This window comes from Molothrus aeneus, chromosome 1 (assembly GCF_037042795.1).
Source record: "Molothrus aeneus isolate 106 chromosome 1, BPBGC_Maene_1.0, whole genome shotgun sequence".
Classification (NCBI taxonomy): Eukaryota; Metazoa; Chordata; class Aves; order Passeriformes; family Icteridae; genus Molothrus; species Molothrus aeneus.
The window spans coordinates 50053515-50069881 of record NC_089646.1 but is presented as its reverse complement, the minus strand read 5'-3'; the positions used below and the strand labels follow the sequence as shown (position 1 = coordinate 50069881).

The window sequence follows — 16367 nt, the reverse complement described above, 5'->3', positions numbered from 1 at the left end:
CTTCCACACAGTAGGAAACCAGCAGAGGCTGAGCAATGGCCCAGTCCACACTCACAGAAAGAAGAGGTCCAGGTGAACACCAGTCAGTTTTCAGACTATCTCTAATCTTCTAATCTTTCTCAAATTAGGGGTTTTCCCAGATATTCAAATCTCCCTTTTCAGAGTAGAGACACCCTAAAATAAATAGCGACTTGGGCTCATCAGCTTAAGAATACCCAGGGGTAACATAGCTCTGCTGTCTATGAGAATGTGAAAAGCTAAATTTATAGCAGGGTATAAAACTCAAAAAGATGTTTGATAGTGTTTTTGCTGACAGCATTAGAAGCCAGGAAGAAAAATTACTATGAGCAAGATCAAAACTGGTTTTTGTTGCATTAAAGAAGTGTGGAGAGGAGGCAGGCTGACAGCTGACAGCTGCTACCACTAGTGGAAACTGAATTTTAACTCTCTTTTTCAGGTTTGAATGATCTTGGCCATTGCTAACAAGGTAGATCAAGATTTTCTAGAGAACATGTGAACATTGTGGATTCTCTTTCCTCAAAGACCTTCCTCTCTGACAAGAGCTCTTCACATGGGGTTTGCCATGTCCCTTTTTCCTCCATGTTTTTTACAGTCCTTTTTAGAATAGGTGCCTCTTGGTTACAGAAAAACAAAACAAACAAAAAAAAAATATAATATAAAAACATGGATTTTAACAAGAAACCCAAGGACAAAGACTGCGGTGTTGGTACAAATTATCACTTCTATATTCTTTCTCAAATCTGGGAATTCTTCCCAGTGGCTCTAGAACCCTTATTGACTGTGCTAGAAAAAGCCAGCTGTTTCTCTTGCCAAAGTAACTGAAGATCCAAAATCTTCTTTTGTCCAGGTACAGAACAACCAAAATTAAAACGCTATGAGTTCTGGTAATTATATTGGATAAGGGAAACATGGGGCTAGGTCTATGTTTTAGTATTGATCTCTCCTGTTGAAATAGTTTGCTTTGGTACAAAAACTTGATTGTTTTAACTGGTAAAGCAAAGATGATGTTCCTTGAAAAGACTTTTGTTTGGAAGCTGAAAAGACTCCAAGACTATGTTCCTAAACATGGAGAAGAAGAAACATCTTCAAAGAGCACCCTTGCTATTTTGCTAGAGTCTACTTTTAGGGCATCATCACCACAAGATCTTGCAAGAAAGACAAGTGTTTCATTGACACCAGTTAATGTCCAGGGTTTTTCAATGGGCAATAGACTTGACAGAAAAGCTTTTTCTATCTCCCCTCTGCAATCTCCCCTTTCCTGCTTTTGGCCAGGGACATTCTGCAAAATACTTGTGAGTCTCAGGCTGCAGCTTTCCCCATCATCTACCCACTTCTGACTCAGGCATAGGTAAATACATGCTTATTTAGAAATATGATGTATTTATTTTGCCAGTCATTTACCTTGTAGTGAAATGAAAATCCTATGATACACATCTACACTCTGTGAAAATTCCTTTGGATCAGGCTTTTGGAAATTGTCTGAGAGACCTGACTAACCACTTCTCAACTGGGTATGCTGAAAAATATCTGCCACTAATATAAAGGACATGCTACTAAAATCAAACTTTGAAGCTTGTTCTCTGTACTGTACACACAGAGAGGCACATATATATATATATACTGTCTAACACCTTCAGAAGTTAGTGGGAGTTATGCACACACACACTGACAGAAAAAACAAGCTTTTGAGGCTACACAAAGCCCAGTTTATATAGAATCTTATGGAGGTTTGACATCCGAGGAAGTGAGGAGCAGTTAGCAGCTAATGCTTTTCCTGTGAACTGGCCGAATGAACAGAGATTGATGTGGATGAAAGGCATAAAAAATTATTTTATTGCCTCATAGGAAAGCTACAGAGCCTGGCATTTCATGTACTTTATTTATGTAGCTACTTCCATCCCTACAAATGGGAGCTGTGTATCTGTTCTGAGGGAAGTATTGATCCCAAGGCTGTATGGAACAATTATACATCAGAGAGTATTCTTATCTACAAAGCCTTGCTCCTTGATCCTGTTGCCAGAGGAAGCAGAAAAGCAACCCATTAGTTAACCATGGCAAACATATTCAAAAAGCACATTGTAACCTTACAGGAAAGAAGAAAGCTGAAGGGATCTTTACAGTAAAATTTGACAACAGACTCGGTAACAGAATTATGAACCCCTGAAAGAGAGCTCTGGCTGATGCATGAACAAAAAGGAAAGCAGAGATTTTAAAGATGTTCATGGACTGACACTGTGTGGGGAACTCTTGACTCACTCACATGAGACTTTGTACAATCATGCCTTTGCTGCAGAACATACTGAGTGACAGCATGGACAAGCATAAGTGAAAGCCGATACACTGCAAAGACAAACTCAAGTTCCTACATCCATTTTGCTGCTGTCCTCTCCTGCATAAAATGTGCAGGAATTTTCCAGGTTATAGCATCTTATGGCTCCTCGTCCTGCTGCAGTCTCAGTTGCTATGACAATTCCTCCTCAGCCTTTTGCCAAACCTGTTCTTTCTGCCACACATACAGAAATGACACTGGCACAGAAACTCATCACACTGAGCCACTTCTGGGGACAGGCTTCATGTTTTTGTGTGCAGCCTTTGTACCAGGGGCTGGAAGAGCATGGGCTTATTTGGAGCAACAGTGTGTGCTCAGTGCTGTCATTGAGGCCATTTTCTTGCTGGAAGAGAGGAGGCAGATCTGGGCCACGAAGCGTGACAGAGGGTGTGTTGGCAGCAGCTTGTCATGCAGAGGAACAGTAGTGCTCTTTGTTAAGGTGACCACAGGGGCTGCCTGCAGTGCTGCTGTTGGGTAGATGAGGGCTGGGCTCCTCCATCCATCTGGAGCACTGATTTTTCCCTCATCTATCCTCCCATAAACCTGCATATTTTCTTGCTACTGGCTGAAAAATTAGCCCAACTCATGGTTCCCAGTAAAAAAGCTGGATCTGCTTGATACTTAAGGGCCATCCAGCAGAACATCAAGCAGGTCCCATGCTTGGCTTGCTTATGTCCAAGATCATATCTTAAACCTGAACACTTGGAATTGGTTTCTGGACATCATGACCCTTCCAGAATTTTCTATATGTTGACACTGAGGTCAAACAGATAAGAGGCCTCCATATGTTGATAATTGACCTCCAGTAAGAGTGGGTGGATTGGCCTTCAGAGCAAGACAGCACAGCATAGATATAAGGAAATTAGTTAAAGTTCACAGGACATCCTCACATCAGCAGTAATTTGGCACAGATTGTGTCCTGGAGTGAAAGTCACCACTACAGTCAAGAAAGATCTCAATATACACATGCAGAAATCAGAACAGAGTCAACACCTGGTAAATGCATGGGAATAAGTGGCACAGCAAAGATATACATGGGTGTTGAGCACAGATATATTAGGGCTAGTGACAGCTGTGGTTACAGACCTCTTAGAGACTAAGCAACTATTTTATACATGAGACTAAAGAGCTCTCCTCTTAATTGAGTTAGCACATTCAGTAATGATTGGCTTTTAGGAAAAATATCTCCTCAGAATAGTAACTTTAAACCCAGAACACATATGGAAAGGATTTTGAGACAGGTGATTTCTGGCAAAGAGTTGGCGCGTGTCATTTTAAGAACACAGCAATTCTCCTCCCCAGTCCAGATTACACCAGAAGCATCTCCTTTGAACTATAAGCATCCCACTAGTCTGTAAAGTTTTTTTTGGAGATGTCTTGATAAAATGCTGTCTACAGAAAGGATAGCCTAAGATCAATGCAAAAAAACTAACATGAAGAAGATGCAGACTTCAACTTCCGCCCCACCTGGCAGAACCAGGAATTTACTGAAATCTGATTATCTAGAAATGCTGCTTTAACTGTGCACCACACTCTGAAAGCTGACATGAGACATCCCCTTTGACATAAAACATCTCCCATTACAACCACTCAATTCAGTGGAGTTTTTCCAGAGAGGCCACTGGCATTTTTAGGATGTCATCTTGTCATTAAGAAATTAGAACATGCAACTCCTAGCAGTCAGACCTGTGTATGAGATGAGTGAGGGTGTTTATTTTGCTTCTTGATTGCAGAGACCCTAAAGTATACGGAATTTTTCTGTTTGGATAGAAGTACTGAGTATGACGAATAAAAACTCAATTATAGCCAATGTAAATGATGCTTGTAAGCTACCAGTGCTAGGATGCCAATGCCTCTTACATCAGACAGGACTTGTGAGACTTTTTTAGTTTAAGTGGCATCACCAGAGAAGTGGTTTTAACTGTCAGCTATATGAAAAGCCATGAAAAATAAAGCTGTAACACCAAAAAAAAAAAAAATCTACAACAAAGCATGACAAATACAAAGAAATAGTTCAAATATTACACAAGGCAAACTACAGTTTGATTGTTCTTGTAAAGTGCCCTTAATAAATTTGCTGTAAAGATTACACTGATTTCTTTTTTTCTTACTGCTGAAAAAGGTAAGAAAACTAACTAAAATTTGTACATAAGCCATCAAGCTTTGATGGATAGCTGGAGCCAGCAGTCATATTTTAAAAAGTTTGATTTGCATTTATGCTGTACTCTGCTACAAGTTGCTGCTTGTTTAGTTTTCCTGTGGTAGCAGCAAATCAAAGCCTTATGGAACAGATCTTATTTGTTGCCTGTAAATAACAGTGGGTCACTGAAAGAAAGAACAAGTAAAACCTGGGGGTTATTAACAAAGAGATTTCTCCTTTGCTGCAGTAAAAAAATAAGAAAGAAAACTAAAAGGATTGTATATATTCATATGGAATTGAATGGTATGTATTATTACAAAAAAATAAGGCAAGAAAAATTCCAGTTTTCTGGTTTTCTTGCTTTACCCACTTTATACTTTAAGGTATTTTCTTATGAACTCTGATAGAGATACACACTCTGTGTGCCAGATCTAACTTAGGTGTGATACTGCATTTTCAGAATTGGCTGAAATCTAATATATTTTTAGATATTTTTTGGCACTCAGGGCCTAAAAGGGAAACGTTCTCAGCTGATCCTGAGCTGGTAAGGAGTTGTCTTGCTGACTCTAATGGCTGCATAAAACATGTGTTTATGAGAAGCTGAGAAGACACATTTCTCTGTACTGTGCAAACTGCAGCTATACTCAGAGCATTCATAAAACATTACAGCTTCATCTTTCCTTGTCAAACAGAGCCCTTGGATTCAATTCCCCATAACAGATAACTCTTAGTCTCAACAATTGCTGTGATTCTTCTGTGTGTACAGATCAAAATCCATTTCAGAAACAAACAAAAAATTGTCTCTCTCTTCAGGACTTCTATTTGCAAAAGCCTGATGCTGTAAGCACATCCAGAGATCTTGCTAGCATCTGACTGCTGCCCTGGTGTATTGGCATGCTGAGATGTGTGCTTAAGGAATTTGACTCCACTCACGTGCATGGGAAAGGTTAATTTAGCAAAGATTAGTCATAAATCAAGGGATAAGAAGTCAATTTGGTTTGTACTAGAACTTTCATGGTGTTTTGAGATGCATTCTGCACAGTCCTAAGAACTGAGTATAGAGTTGCAGGGTGTTATTAATGTCAGCTTAGTTTCTGAAGTAGAGGTTGATGTGACTGTTCCCTCTCTGTTTTCAACCTACCAGTCTGTCTGAGCCTTTGGCTCTTCTCAGCCAAGTCTGACAAAGAAGGAAAGCTGCTGTCTGCTCATTATTAGTTGGGTGGATGTAAAAGAAATGAAAGGGCTTGAAGAAATTAATATAGATCTCAGTGTAAGAAACCTGGGATTTATAACTTTCAGCAGGGCAAAACAACTTGCCTTTTGCACTTAACTGTAATGTATTTCTATATTATAATTGCAAATGTATAGATAAAAAGGGATGTCCACTTTTCTAAGACTAAAAAAAAATATTCATGAGGTTTCAAGTAAGAAAACAACTTATTAATCCAAACTTAGATGTGTATTTATTAGCCACATGTACATAAGATCAGAACAGATATGCTCTGTGTGAGATTGTGGTGCAGAGTTTACTCTTGCTGCTTCTTACTGGATATTTGCTAAAACTGGAAGTGGCATCCCTGAGGATGTTCTTTCATCAGTCAACAGCTCTGTGCTGCCTTGTGTGTCACCATTGTAACGTTAAGGCCATTTCCTTTACAGATTTTGCTCTCTTCATACCAGCTACAAACCAGGCTCTGCCACACAACTTCACTTAAGTCTTCCTGTTCAAACATTGGCTCTACATCCCATTTTTTTTAATATATTTAAGGAAGAGAGAACCTTACACTCATCCAGAAATGGTTCTGTGTGTAAGGGCTACTTGAGTGCATTGGGATGATCATCCCTTTCTGTCATCAGAAAATTCCCTGCCCCTTTACCATGAGCAGTAGCCAAACTCAAAAGGTAAACACAGCTCCTTTTCCAAGATCCAGCATTTCCAGGTGGAGCACGTGGGGACATGCCGGGGAGGACAAGGGCACAATGGAACAATAGTGGCCAGAGCAATGATTTCAGCATCTCACAGCTGTCCCAACCCACTGCAAGGTTTTTCTCAAGGGGAGGGGATGATGACAAAAGAGATTTGAAGGAAGACAATGAGAGAGTTTTGCAGATGTTTACAGGGAGCTGGTCCTATGTGTGAGGAGCAGCATGGAGACAGCACAAAGGTGCTTGTGTGACCACATTAGCAACTGGGTGACAGAGTTGGCATCGCTCACAGCAGCACGGAGCCTGGAGTTGATATCACAAGGGTTACTTGAGAGGATGGTCAAACTCTGCTAAAATCATTCTTTCTAAAAAGAACAATTTGGTCATGCATCACCTCTGCCACATTTCACTTCAACCATATTTTCATCCCCACTCCTGCCACTGACAGTTTATCAGAATGACCCCCCTCTGCTGTGAACTTACTGTTTCTCAGTAAATGCCATCAGCTTACCCTTGCTTTTCTTGGAAATCAGATGCAAAAACTCACTGCAGACATCAACAATCTGTTTCAGGGGTTCCCAAATTTCTTTATGCAATCCTGCCTATCAGTAACAATTTACTTTTTGCCTCCAGAATTCATATTTGTTTGTGGGCTCTGGAACTTAAATATTGAAAAATTTAAGCACCAACGCACATTGGAAATAATTTGGTTTTCAGAATCATCTGGGATATATCAGTGTCCCTAGCAGCCTTATCTACACTTGTTAAAAAACACCAAAACCAAACCAAATTTAAACTAAAATGGAGGCAATGAAGTTATTTGCATACAAATGTTGTGTACTGATATACAGCAGGGTGGTGTGTTGCAGCTGGAAACCAGCTTGCTGAGTTACAGTCAGCTACAGTGCTGAGTAAGGGACATGCTTCAGCCATCTCCATTAGATTGCTGTCAGATATATTCCTTTCCATAAAGTATGTTCTGTGAGCACCAAAATGGGTTCTGCCAGATCAGTAGTGCTGTTTGAACTCACTAAACTGCAGGAAAGACAAAAGACAACACAATTTATTTGCTGCAATCAATGTCTTTGCAGCAGTTGCCTCTCATAGTGGGTGATTACTACTAAGATTTATCCCTTAACATTCCCCCTTTCTCTCTCAGCAGCAGAAAAATTGAAGGCAAAACTTTTAATGTTACAAGACAGTGATGACTCTGTGTTATTTCAGAAGTATATCAGTGCTGACCTTCATCCTTTACACAAAAAGCATCATATTGGTCATTCACAAAGGGATCGGTTTCAATTTTAACATCAATGGCTTTCACGCTCTGCTGTTTGCTGCCCGTCTTTCTGCATATAATTGTCCTAAAATAAAGAAGAAGAAGAAAACAATAATCAGAAATCTTCTGGAGTTGTACATGCAGGTGAAATTTGGAGATTTTTTAATCAGAGTAGTCAAGCCTTAGCTGTTTCAGCATTGGCAGCATTGGTAGTAGTGTGGGAAGATCTATGAAAAAAAGCCAAGGGAGAAATAGAAGTAATTAGACACATGTTTGCTGTAGATCAGTTCAAGGCATAGGGAGCAATAAAGGATGTTTATCTTATTATGTTCTGTAATACTTCTAAATATCAGACCTATACCCAGAGTAATTAAGACAATATTTTGCTCTCACAGTTCAGCAATATATATTCCCAACGATGGCACCTGGATGGAAATGAATAGGAAACTCAAGATTTGATCTGAAATTTTATAAATCATTAGCATTTACATTAAAGAACCATTAAGGTTGTATATTTAACTGCTCAAAAGCTAACACAGGCAAACTTACTTAGAAAATTCAGCTTGGGTTCTTGGAAGAAAAACAGCTGGTTTTTTTTTTATAGCAATTTCATGCTTTTAAGTAAACCCCATTTCTTCTGGTTTGGTACTCAGCAGTACCTAATCCATCCTGTTGCCCCTGATAGGCTTGAAGAAAGGTATTAGATCTGTATTGGGTTTTACAAGCCTGTAGATGCTGATGATGAAGAGTTTACTAATTACCTCTTCTCTCAGCTGTACTGGCTGCTTAAAACTAGCAAATGGAAGAGAATTTGTTGTAGAAAATATTGGTTTTACTGTTAGATTGAAGGTTACAAAGGCTGGGAAAGTCATTTCAGAGCAAATTTTTGCAGCTAGATATTAATGGCATGGGTTTATATTTTTGTGGACAGCAAGCTTGTAGACGTGTTGCACAGTCAGCTATTCTAGTGAAAGGAAGATAAAAACACTTTCCACAGAACAAATCCTTCCAGTGGAGGAAATTTATAATTTTGTATTTTGCAATGGTTGAACTAATGTGCCATCAGTCCTCCACTAAATTTGAGGAATAAAATAAGATGGAATAAAATCCAATAATACAAAAGACCCCAAAATAAAGTAAACAAAATGCCCATTCATTGAGAGTGAAAAAGATCCAGTGGAAACCCAGTATTTGATCATGAACTTAAATGTTATATAGAGATTTACAGAAATAGGCTGAATTATGGTTGTACAGACTATTTTCCTTTGGGCACATGTTAGCTTTTGAGTAGTTAAATATGTAACTTTACTGTTCTTTTAATATAAACAAACAGAGGCAACATGAAAGGAGCCGTATGGTGCTGGTCACACATATGCACCAGAATGGTTCCTGCCACACTTCTTCTCTGGAAAACAACATGATGTCATTCCCTGCTGAAAGCCCCTTTACTTGATTTAAAACCAAATTTGTTTCCTTTGTATAGAAAGTTCCACTTGATTTTTTGAGGGGAAAAAAATCCCTTCAAAAAAGTCCCTTTTTAAAGATAATAATGTCTCCACAAATTTTAAATACAGTTCTCTCATAATTTAATGGATTTAAAGTCTGAGACCTCTAAGTCAGTAATTAAGCACTTAGACAAAAGCAACTTGACCTGCTAAAATAAGTTCAGATGAGTGGGAGGACCAGGACATCAATTAAAAATTTTCTATATGTATATAATATTCACATATTGTTCCAGTGGGTCTTACAAGGTCTAAGAGAATGAGACACTTACGCTTCCCTTCAAAAATAAGCTCATCAACCTTAATCTTTCCAATAATTACTCAGTTGCTTAGATATCTGGATCAGTTATGTCTTGCAACACTAAATAAACAAATAATTATATGACTGCAAAAAGAAAAGTGCTTTTTGTCTGTAATTTTCTACTTTAGGCTTCAAGCTTTCTCTTTCTCTCAAAAAAAACCAAACAACCAAAAAACCAAAACCAACAAAAGAAAACAAATTCATTTTGAAGACTGTCACCAACACAAAATTCTGGTCTCTGAAAATCAGTCCAGACTCATTTCTATGTTCTATCAAAGACTAAAATTCCTGAGACTTGGAAGACATTTTTGAAATTCTCGTCTTGAATTTTCTGATTTCTAATTCCAATTTCTATGTTTATGTATTTTGCTTCTGCCCAAAACACTGTAATTTCTTTATCAGTTCTTCATCAGGCTACAAAGTTATCTGTGGGTGACACATCCTTGGTACAATGAGGTCATTGCCAAAACAGGATACCTTCATGAGTAATATCACATATTTAAAGTGCTAGTTTTCTCACCTTTTGTTTTCAAATATTGTACAATAAATTGCAGGTTTGTAGTTGATAGATTTTAGCAATTAGCTAATTCATTTTAAGAACCTTTCTCAGGTGCTATCCAGTGTGACCAAACTTTAAAAGGTGTACCTTGCATTTAGTTTCAACATTATACATAAAGAAAGGCTTTAAATTAAGATCTTTTATGTGTATTTACATGTATCTGCTACGTAGGACTTTAATTTGGATTTTTGTCATATCAAAATTTATCAGATTAAACTGCAAACATCCTAATGCAATTCTTCTGAAATGAAAGAAATCTTGCCTTGTACACAAGACACAGTTCTGGGCCAATGATTGGACTTGATTATCTCAGATGTCTTTTCATACCTTAATGATTCTGTGATTCTAAAAAACTGAAGGAAGAAAAAATCCATTTAATCTCCTTCATTCCTTCTTCTCTGACAGTGGTTTCCCACTTCAAGCTCAGTCCTGCAAGCTTTAAACACCTTCAGTAAGCTGTTATTGCTGCTGATGACTACCGCTTCAAGAGCGCTCAGCATTTCTCAGTAGCGAGTCGATCAGACCTGCAATGCCCATGGCATAGAAATAGTCTTTTTGCAATCAGTAGGATTTCAGGTATGACTAAAAATACACACTAACAGTCTATTTTCTGAGCTCTTGAGGGTTAAAATCTTAAATCCTAAAATGCTAGCTTTTAATCTATAATTAGAGCTGAAATACACAGGTACACTTTTGTCACAGTTCTAAAAGGTGGAATGTGATGCTTTTAAATTTGTTACAATTTTCTTGACTGAAAAATGGCTACCAATTCAGAATTCATCATATCTTGAAATTTCTTCAGCAGCAGCACAGCTGTTCTGAAATAAGAGACAAAAATATTGTACAGCAGTTCTACTGTTTCCAGCACCCTGCTGAGAGGTGTTGCTGCTGATTTGTTTCTTGACTGTTTTGAATTATTACCCTGGGGCGTGCATCATGGCTGAGAGAATGTCACAAACTTTGTACTTTTTAAGGGATACATCCACCTACACAGCCATTCAGAAGAATGCAGTCATGTAAGTTTAATTCTATTTATGGATAATTTCATGCATTAATTGAACTTGAGCTCATTTCTCAGCATATAATGTTGTCTGATGCTCAGAGCAGTGTAATGCTTGATTTTGTGCCTTTTAGTTAAGAAACAGATTTGATTTCATTTTCCTTCTGTGGAGATTTCTGATGAAGGCAGGCGTGCTCAGAAGAAACATACTGAGTTTGGACAGCATATCACCCATAACAATTGTCTGTGATCCAAATCTGCCTGGAACATCTGTGCATCCCTGAAAATTACTCTTACATGGCCATGAACTCACAAGTTCAGCATAAAAACCAATCAGAAACACTATCACCATAGACCATGAATGTACCACATATTATCCAGTAAGATAAAGACGTGATTGGTGGTGTTGACAGCAGCCCCTGCTCTCTGATGAAAAATTGGAAGGTGCCTAAAGTGTCTCCATTGTTTCCTTGACAAACTACTGAGAATCTTCCTAGTCTACTGCTACCCAGCTCAGAAGGACAAACTGCTTCACAATGCTTCTTCTCTCTCAAAAGAGAAAACAAGGGACCAGGGATTCTGCACTGTGTTGAACCTCAGCTTAACTCCTGCTGTACAATATGGTTCATCCAACTAAGAACAAGGAACAGTCCTTCTTCTGTGCCCACCTTGGAAAGAGCTTGGCCAATCTGATCATTGTTTTCCTGTGCCATGACTCAGATATTGCAGATATCATGTGCACACACACAGAGAAATTCTAATATGTAGCACAGTAAAGTATGAACCAGACTTCCCAGAAGCCTTCTGCTTACTCTTGTGCTGCTTAAATTTTTTTCTAATGTATTATGTAATGAATGAGTAACTGGTATATTTTGCTCCACTCTCAAAGATGGAAATAGCAGAAAAGCTGGCGTGAACAGTACTTATTTTACAATATGCCATAACATGCCATAATATAATACGTATTAATAAATATATGATAATTATAGGCTTGAACTGTTGTAATTATAGTTAATGTCATAAATTTTATGTATGTATGTATGTATGTATGTATGTATGTATGTATGTATGTATGTATGTATAATAAAGGAATTTTTAATAAAGACATAGTATTTTTATATAAATGATAACTCTTTATAGCAGTATCCACTGATAATTTTGCTTTCTAAGAAAATTACAAGGCAATTTTGTAATACTTGAAAATGTTTCAGTGAGTCCAAGTTAAAACATATGGATTTGACAGCTGAGTTTATATGATAAAGTGTGATCCATCAGAAAACAGTAGGTGGGACATTTTTTGTAGTTGCTACTTTATCCACCAGTTGATTTTAGGTTTTGTAGTCTTAGTCAATAAATTCACTGAACTGAGTCAGAATGGTCTTATGACATTGATTCATAGTAGTATGAGCTTGCAATATATTCAGCTCAGAAGAACATCAGGAACAACGTGGTTGTTGAGGCACTGTGAAAGTCTGGTTGATAACACACTATGAGAAACCTTCCCCTAATTAGAAAGGTAAAAACTTCATCACTTTTCTTCGTCAAGATAAATCTCTAACATGTTGTGCTTTTTTTTTTTAATGGGTCAGCTTTACTGTTTGTGTTTCAGTAACTAGGTAAGAGAAAAAAAACCAACAGTAGTCTGGGAGCCAAATTAGGGGGTTTTTATTCTTAGTCTTTCCCCTCTGTATTTTGGGAAACTGCATATTACAAAGTTGGCTCTGATGAGGAATAAAATATAAATGACATGTTCATGATTACCAGAGGGAAGAAAATTTCCCTGAAAAGTCATGAAGGGGAGCGCAGGTGGGCTTTGTAAAGTCCATTGCCTGGGAACTATAGAGGCTAATTTTGGCTGGATATGTCCCAAAGAAAGCAGCTGCTAAGTGTGACATGAAGACATTCCAACAGCAATACTGCCACTGGAAATGTCAAAAGGAGGTCTTACCAAGGCAGAACCAATATCCTTTAGATTCTTAAAAATATACACCAAAATGCAGCCTTTTGTGCTTAAAATTGTACATATGACTACTGAAATAGTAAGGCCTCTGTTCATTAAATAAATATGGCCCATTCATGCAGGCTTTCATACTGTAGCCTAGTATGAAAGATTTTATATGGCCATTTTACTCTAATATCACTAGGCACATATAATTTGAGCATTCTGAGTGCAAGCAAAGGAGTGCATGTTGCTTCCTGGCCTGCACGAGTTGGGTGCTCAATGACATGTCAAGCATCACTAGAAAGGTGGTTTTACGCAATTTCACTTTACAGGCTCCAGTTTAATCCATGGCTTTCATAACAGAGGTTACTGATTAGTTACTAAAGGGTTTAAAAAAATACAAAAATATTTTTTGAATGCTATTAATTTACAAAACAGTTTCATTCTCAGAGGAAAGGCTTTCAGATACAACAAAGCATTACAGCGATTCTAAAAAAACAAAAGGCAAAATACATGAACTTCTTCTGAAAAGCAGAAAATCAACCTCATTAGAACTGTCTGGCAAGTTACAATCCTGGTATTAGCACCTCTTGTGCATTTGCAAAGAATAAGCATATCCCATTTCTGTCTTCATTTGTTCAGATAAACAAATGATCACCTTTAATCCCCTTTTGATAAGAGAGGTGCTTTTTTTGTCTAATCCTATCTGAGCCCAGACCTCCTGAGCTTGAATGCAAAGAATTGCATTACACTATTGCAGGTGGTGTGTCACTGTGCCTCATTCAAGCTCTTCAGTACTGCCCTCTCTCCTCTGGAATTGCTGCTGGATGTCTTTTAGGATGATCACATCCATTTTTCTCACAAATTTTAGGTGAGTTATTTCACTTTTCAACAAGCCCACTGCTGTCCTGTGTTCTGTGACTACACCCAGCTCTTTCTCCTGCTGTGCCTTTCTAGCTGGTTTAAGGCAGAAATTTCCTATTAGCCTTCATAAAATACTGTTGCATTGCACCCCATTTCTGTTACTCCATCTCTAAAGTCAGGCTTGTCTTCCTGTTCAATATTCTGCTTTTCCTTGGTCTTATGAAAGATCTCTAACCTTCTGGCATTAATTAATTTCACTAGCAAACCCATGCCTTTTGTGCCAAAGCTTGCTAAAGTTTTGCTAAATCCCTTAGAGTTTGTTACAAAATACCTTCCAGTAAAAATACAATTTAAAAGTGCGAGTCATATCTCACTTAGCAAATGGCAACTCTAGGACTGTGATGCTACAGTCCAGCAGATGGTGGTTTGGGTGCTTGTCCTAGAAAATACAAAAAACATATGTATTTTCTTTTGTGCAGTGCTTTTCCTCAAAAAAAAGTACAGTTTCTAAAAAGTTATTGAATTATTGGGCTGTCTTTTTCACAAGAAACATAGCTATCATACTTTGTCAATGCTGCTGTCCCAAGTTGTGCTAAGAAAAGATTTGCTTCTCTCTTCCCAAAGCTGATGGAAAGTGGCTCATGGCTACATTGCTCAATGATATCATCCCTTGGACTAAACTGGCCATGCCCTTTTCTTAAATTCAAGTTTCCTGACTGAGCTTTATGCAGAAATCCCTATTCCTGAAACACAATTACTTTGTTTTACCTTGCATGAGACTTACTGAGAAGACTGACAAGAAGCAGCTTGACAGGAAGACAAAGTCATGACACGAGCTGTGAGCTGTGGGACTGGAGTTTGTGACATGAAGGCATTCTGTAGCCCAAGACCTCCTCAGACAATTTCATAAGCAACTTCAGCATTTTGAACTGGACTGTGTCCTGCCAGTTATGTCTGGATTTTTCTCTTGAAGGGAATTACTTGACCTGCCTCAAAGACATGTCTGGGAGCAAATTCATGGGCATTATCACCAGTCAGCAGAGCACAACCTTGAAATAAAACCAAGAGCTTGCCAAAGGGACGTATCACCAGAACTGCTTCTCTGGAAAGAGCTAGTGGGCCTGTTTTAGTGTGTACTCCTGGACGAATTTCAAGGGACCCACAAGCCCAAGGCTTTACAAATATAGATGAGAGGACTGGCAAGAGTTAGCAATTGACCCTTTATTTCATTCCTTGGATAGTGTTTTTTTTCTTTCCCAGGAAATGTGCTTTTATTACCATACTGTCAGGTACTGGGCAAGTCCCACACAGTAGGCAGAAAAAGAAGTAGGTAGTCTTGTGAAATGCCATATTTGACTCTTATTATTACATTTCCCACTGGTGTCATCTGCAGTGAGGGCCCTGTTGTGTTTGACACTGTAGAAACATTCAAAAGCAGCCAGTGCAAAACCCAAAAAGCTAACAAAAGGAAGGAAAAATAGAGACAAAATAATTTTCCTGGTAACAAACACCTGGTCTGTGGGCAGCCAAGAAAAGAAACCCTGTCTTCTGACTCTCACAGCAGAGCTTATTCTAGCTGACTCTGCTTGCTCACTCCCGACTTATCCGCTCTGGAATAAGTCCTCCAGGGACTGGGTAGGAACCAACCCAGGGATTTCACACAAAGGAGCAGGTTGAAAGCCCTGCAGGAAGTCTGTCATAGAAGAAAAATTCTATGCAGAGCATTAAAGCTGTTGTAGAAGAGAAACATGGCTCCATCTCTTTGCAGGCAAATAAGGAACAGAATAGGGAATAGGGCAGCTTCAGCTTTTCCATCCTACAAAAGCACTGGAAATGAGTAAATTTGCTATGGGGATATTAATACAAGGTGTTGAGGATGTTTAACAATTTCTAAAATAAATGGCTGTTTGTACAGGGTTGATATTAATACCAATTGTGTCATGTTCACTTCCTAAATTTCAAAAACCCCAGTAAAGAAGTCAAGACCCTACAGGATATGCTGCCCAGTGTTGGAAGACTCAACACAAAGTTTTCCAGCATGACATCTGAATTCAAAAGATAGCAGTGAGAGCCTTTCAGAGAACTCTGCCACCTTTTTTTCATTAATATTCTGGCAGATCACTTGATGGTTTTACTGACTCACTTGTCTGACATGCAAGCAAGTCATAAGAGTGTCATTTTTAGTATAAATAGCAATTAGGGCTCATCTGACAAATAAGACTTGCCTAACGACGTTTCATTTCCTGAAATGCAACAATGTGTAATGCTTTATAAGTTACACATGTCAGGACTGACTTGTAAAGGGCGACTTCTGGCTTGCTGGGAGAAGTTATCCTTGCCTACTTGTCAGTGGCTCTTCTCAAAAAGTTCCCAAGCCCCTGGACTGCCAGAGACACGTCTGTCTGTGTGAAGAGCTCTGAACCCTGAATTGGGTTGGCCTGAACAACTGCAAGGGAAAGACAAGAACATGCCCTTATTCCTGTGAAAGAAGTTCTGTTTCAGGCTGC

The 16367-nt window shown here is 38.5% G+C and overlaps 1 protein-coding gene across 1 annotated transcript in view; it reads right to left on the bottom strand.

Annotated features, from left to right (window-relative positions):
- Nucleotides 1-16367, bottom strand: part of SUSD5 (sushi domain containing 5) — a 40612-nt gene that overhangs the window by 12364 nt on the left and 11881 nt on the right. The window contains exon 3 of the mRNA XM_066572245.1: nt 7659-7777. Coding sequence (XP_066428342.1) covers nt 7659-7777 — 119 coding nt within the window. The remainder of the gene's footprint in view (nt 1-7658; nt 7778-16367) is intronic.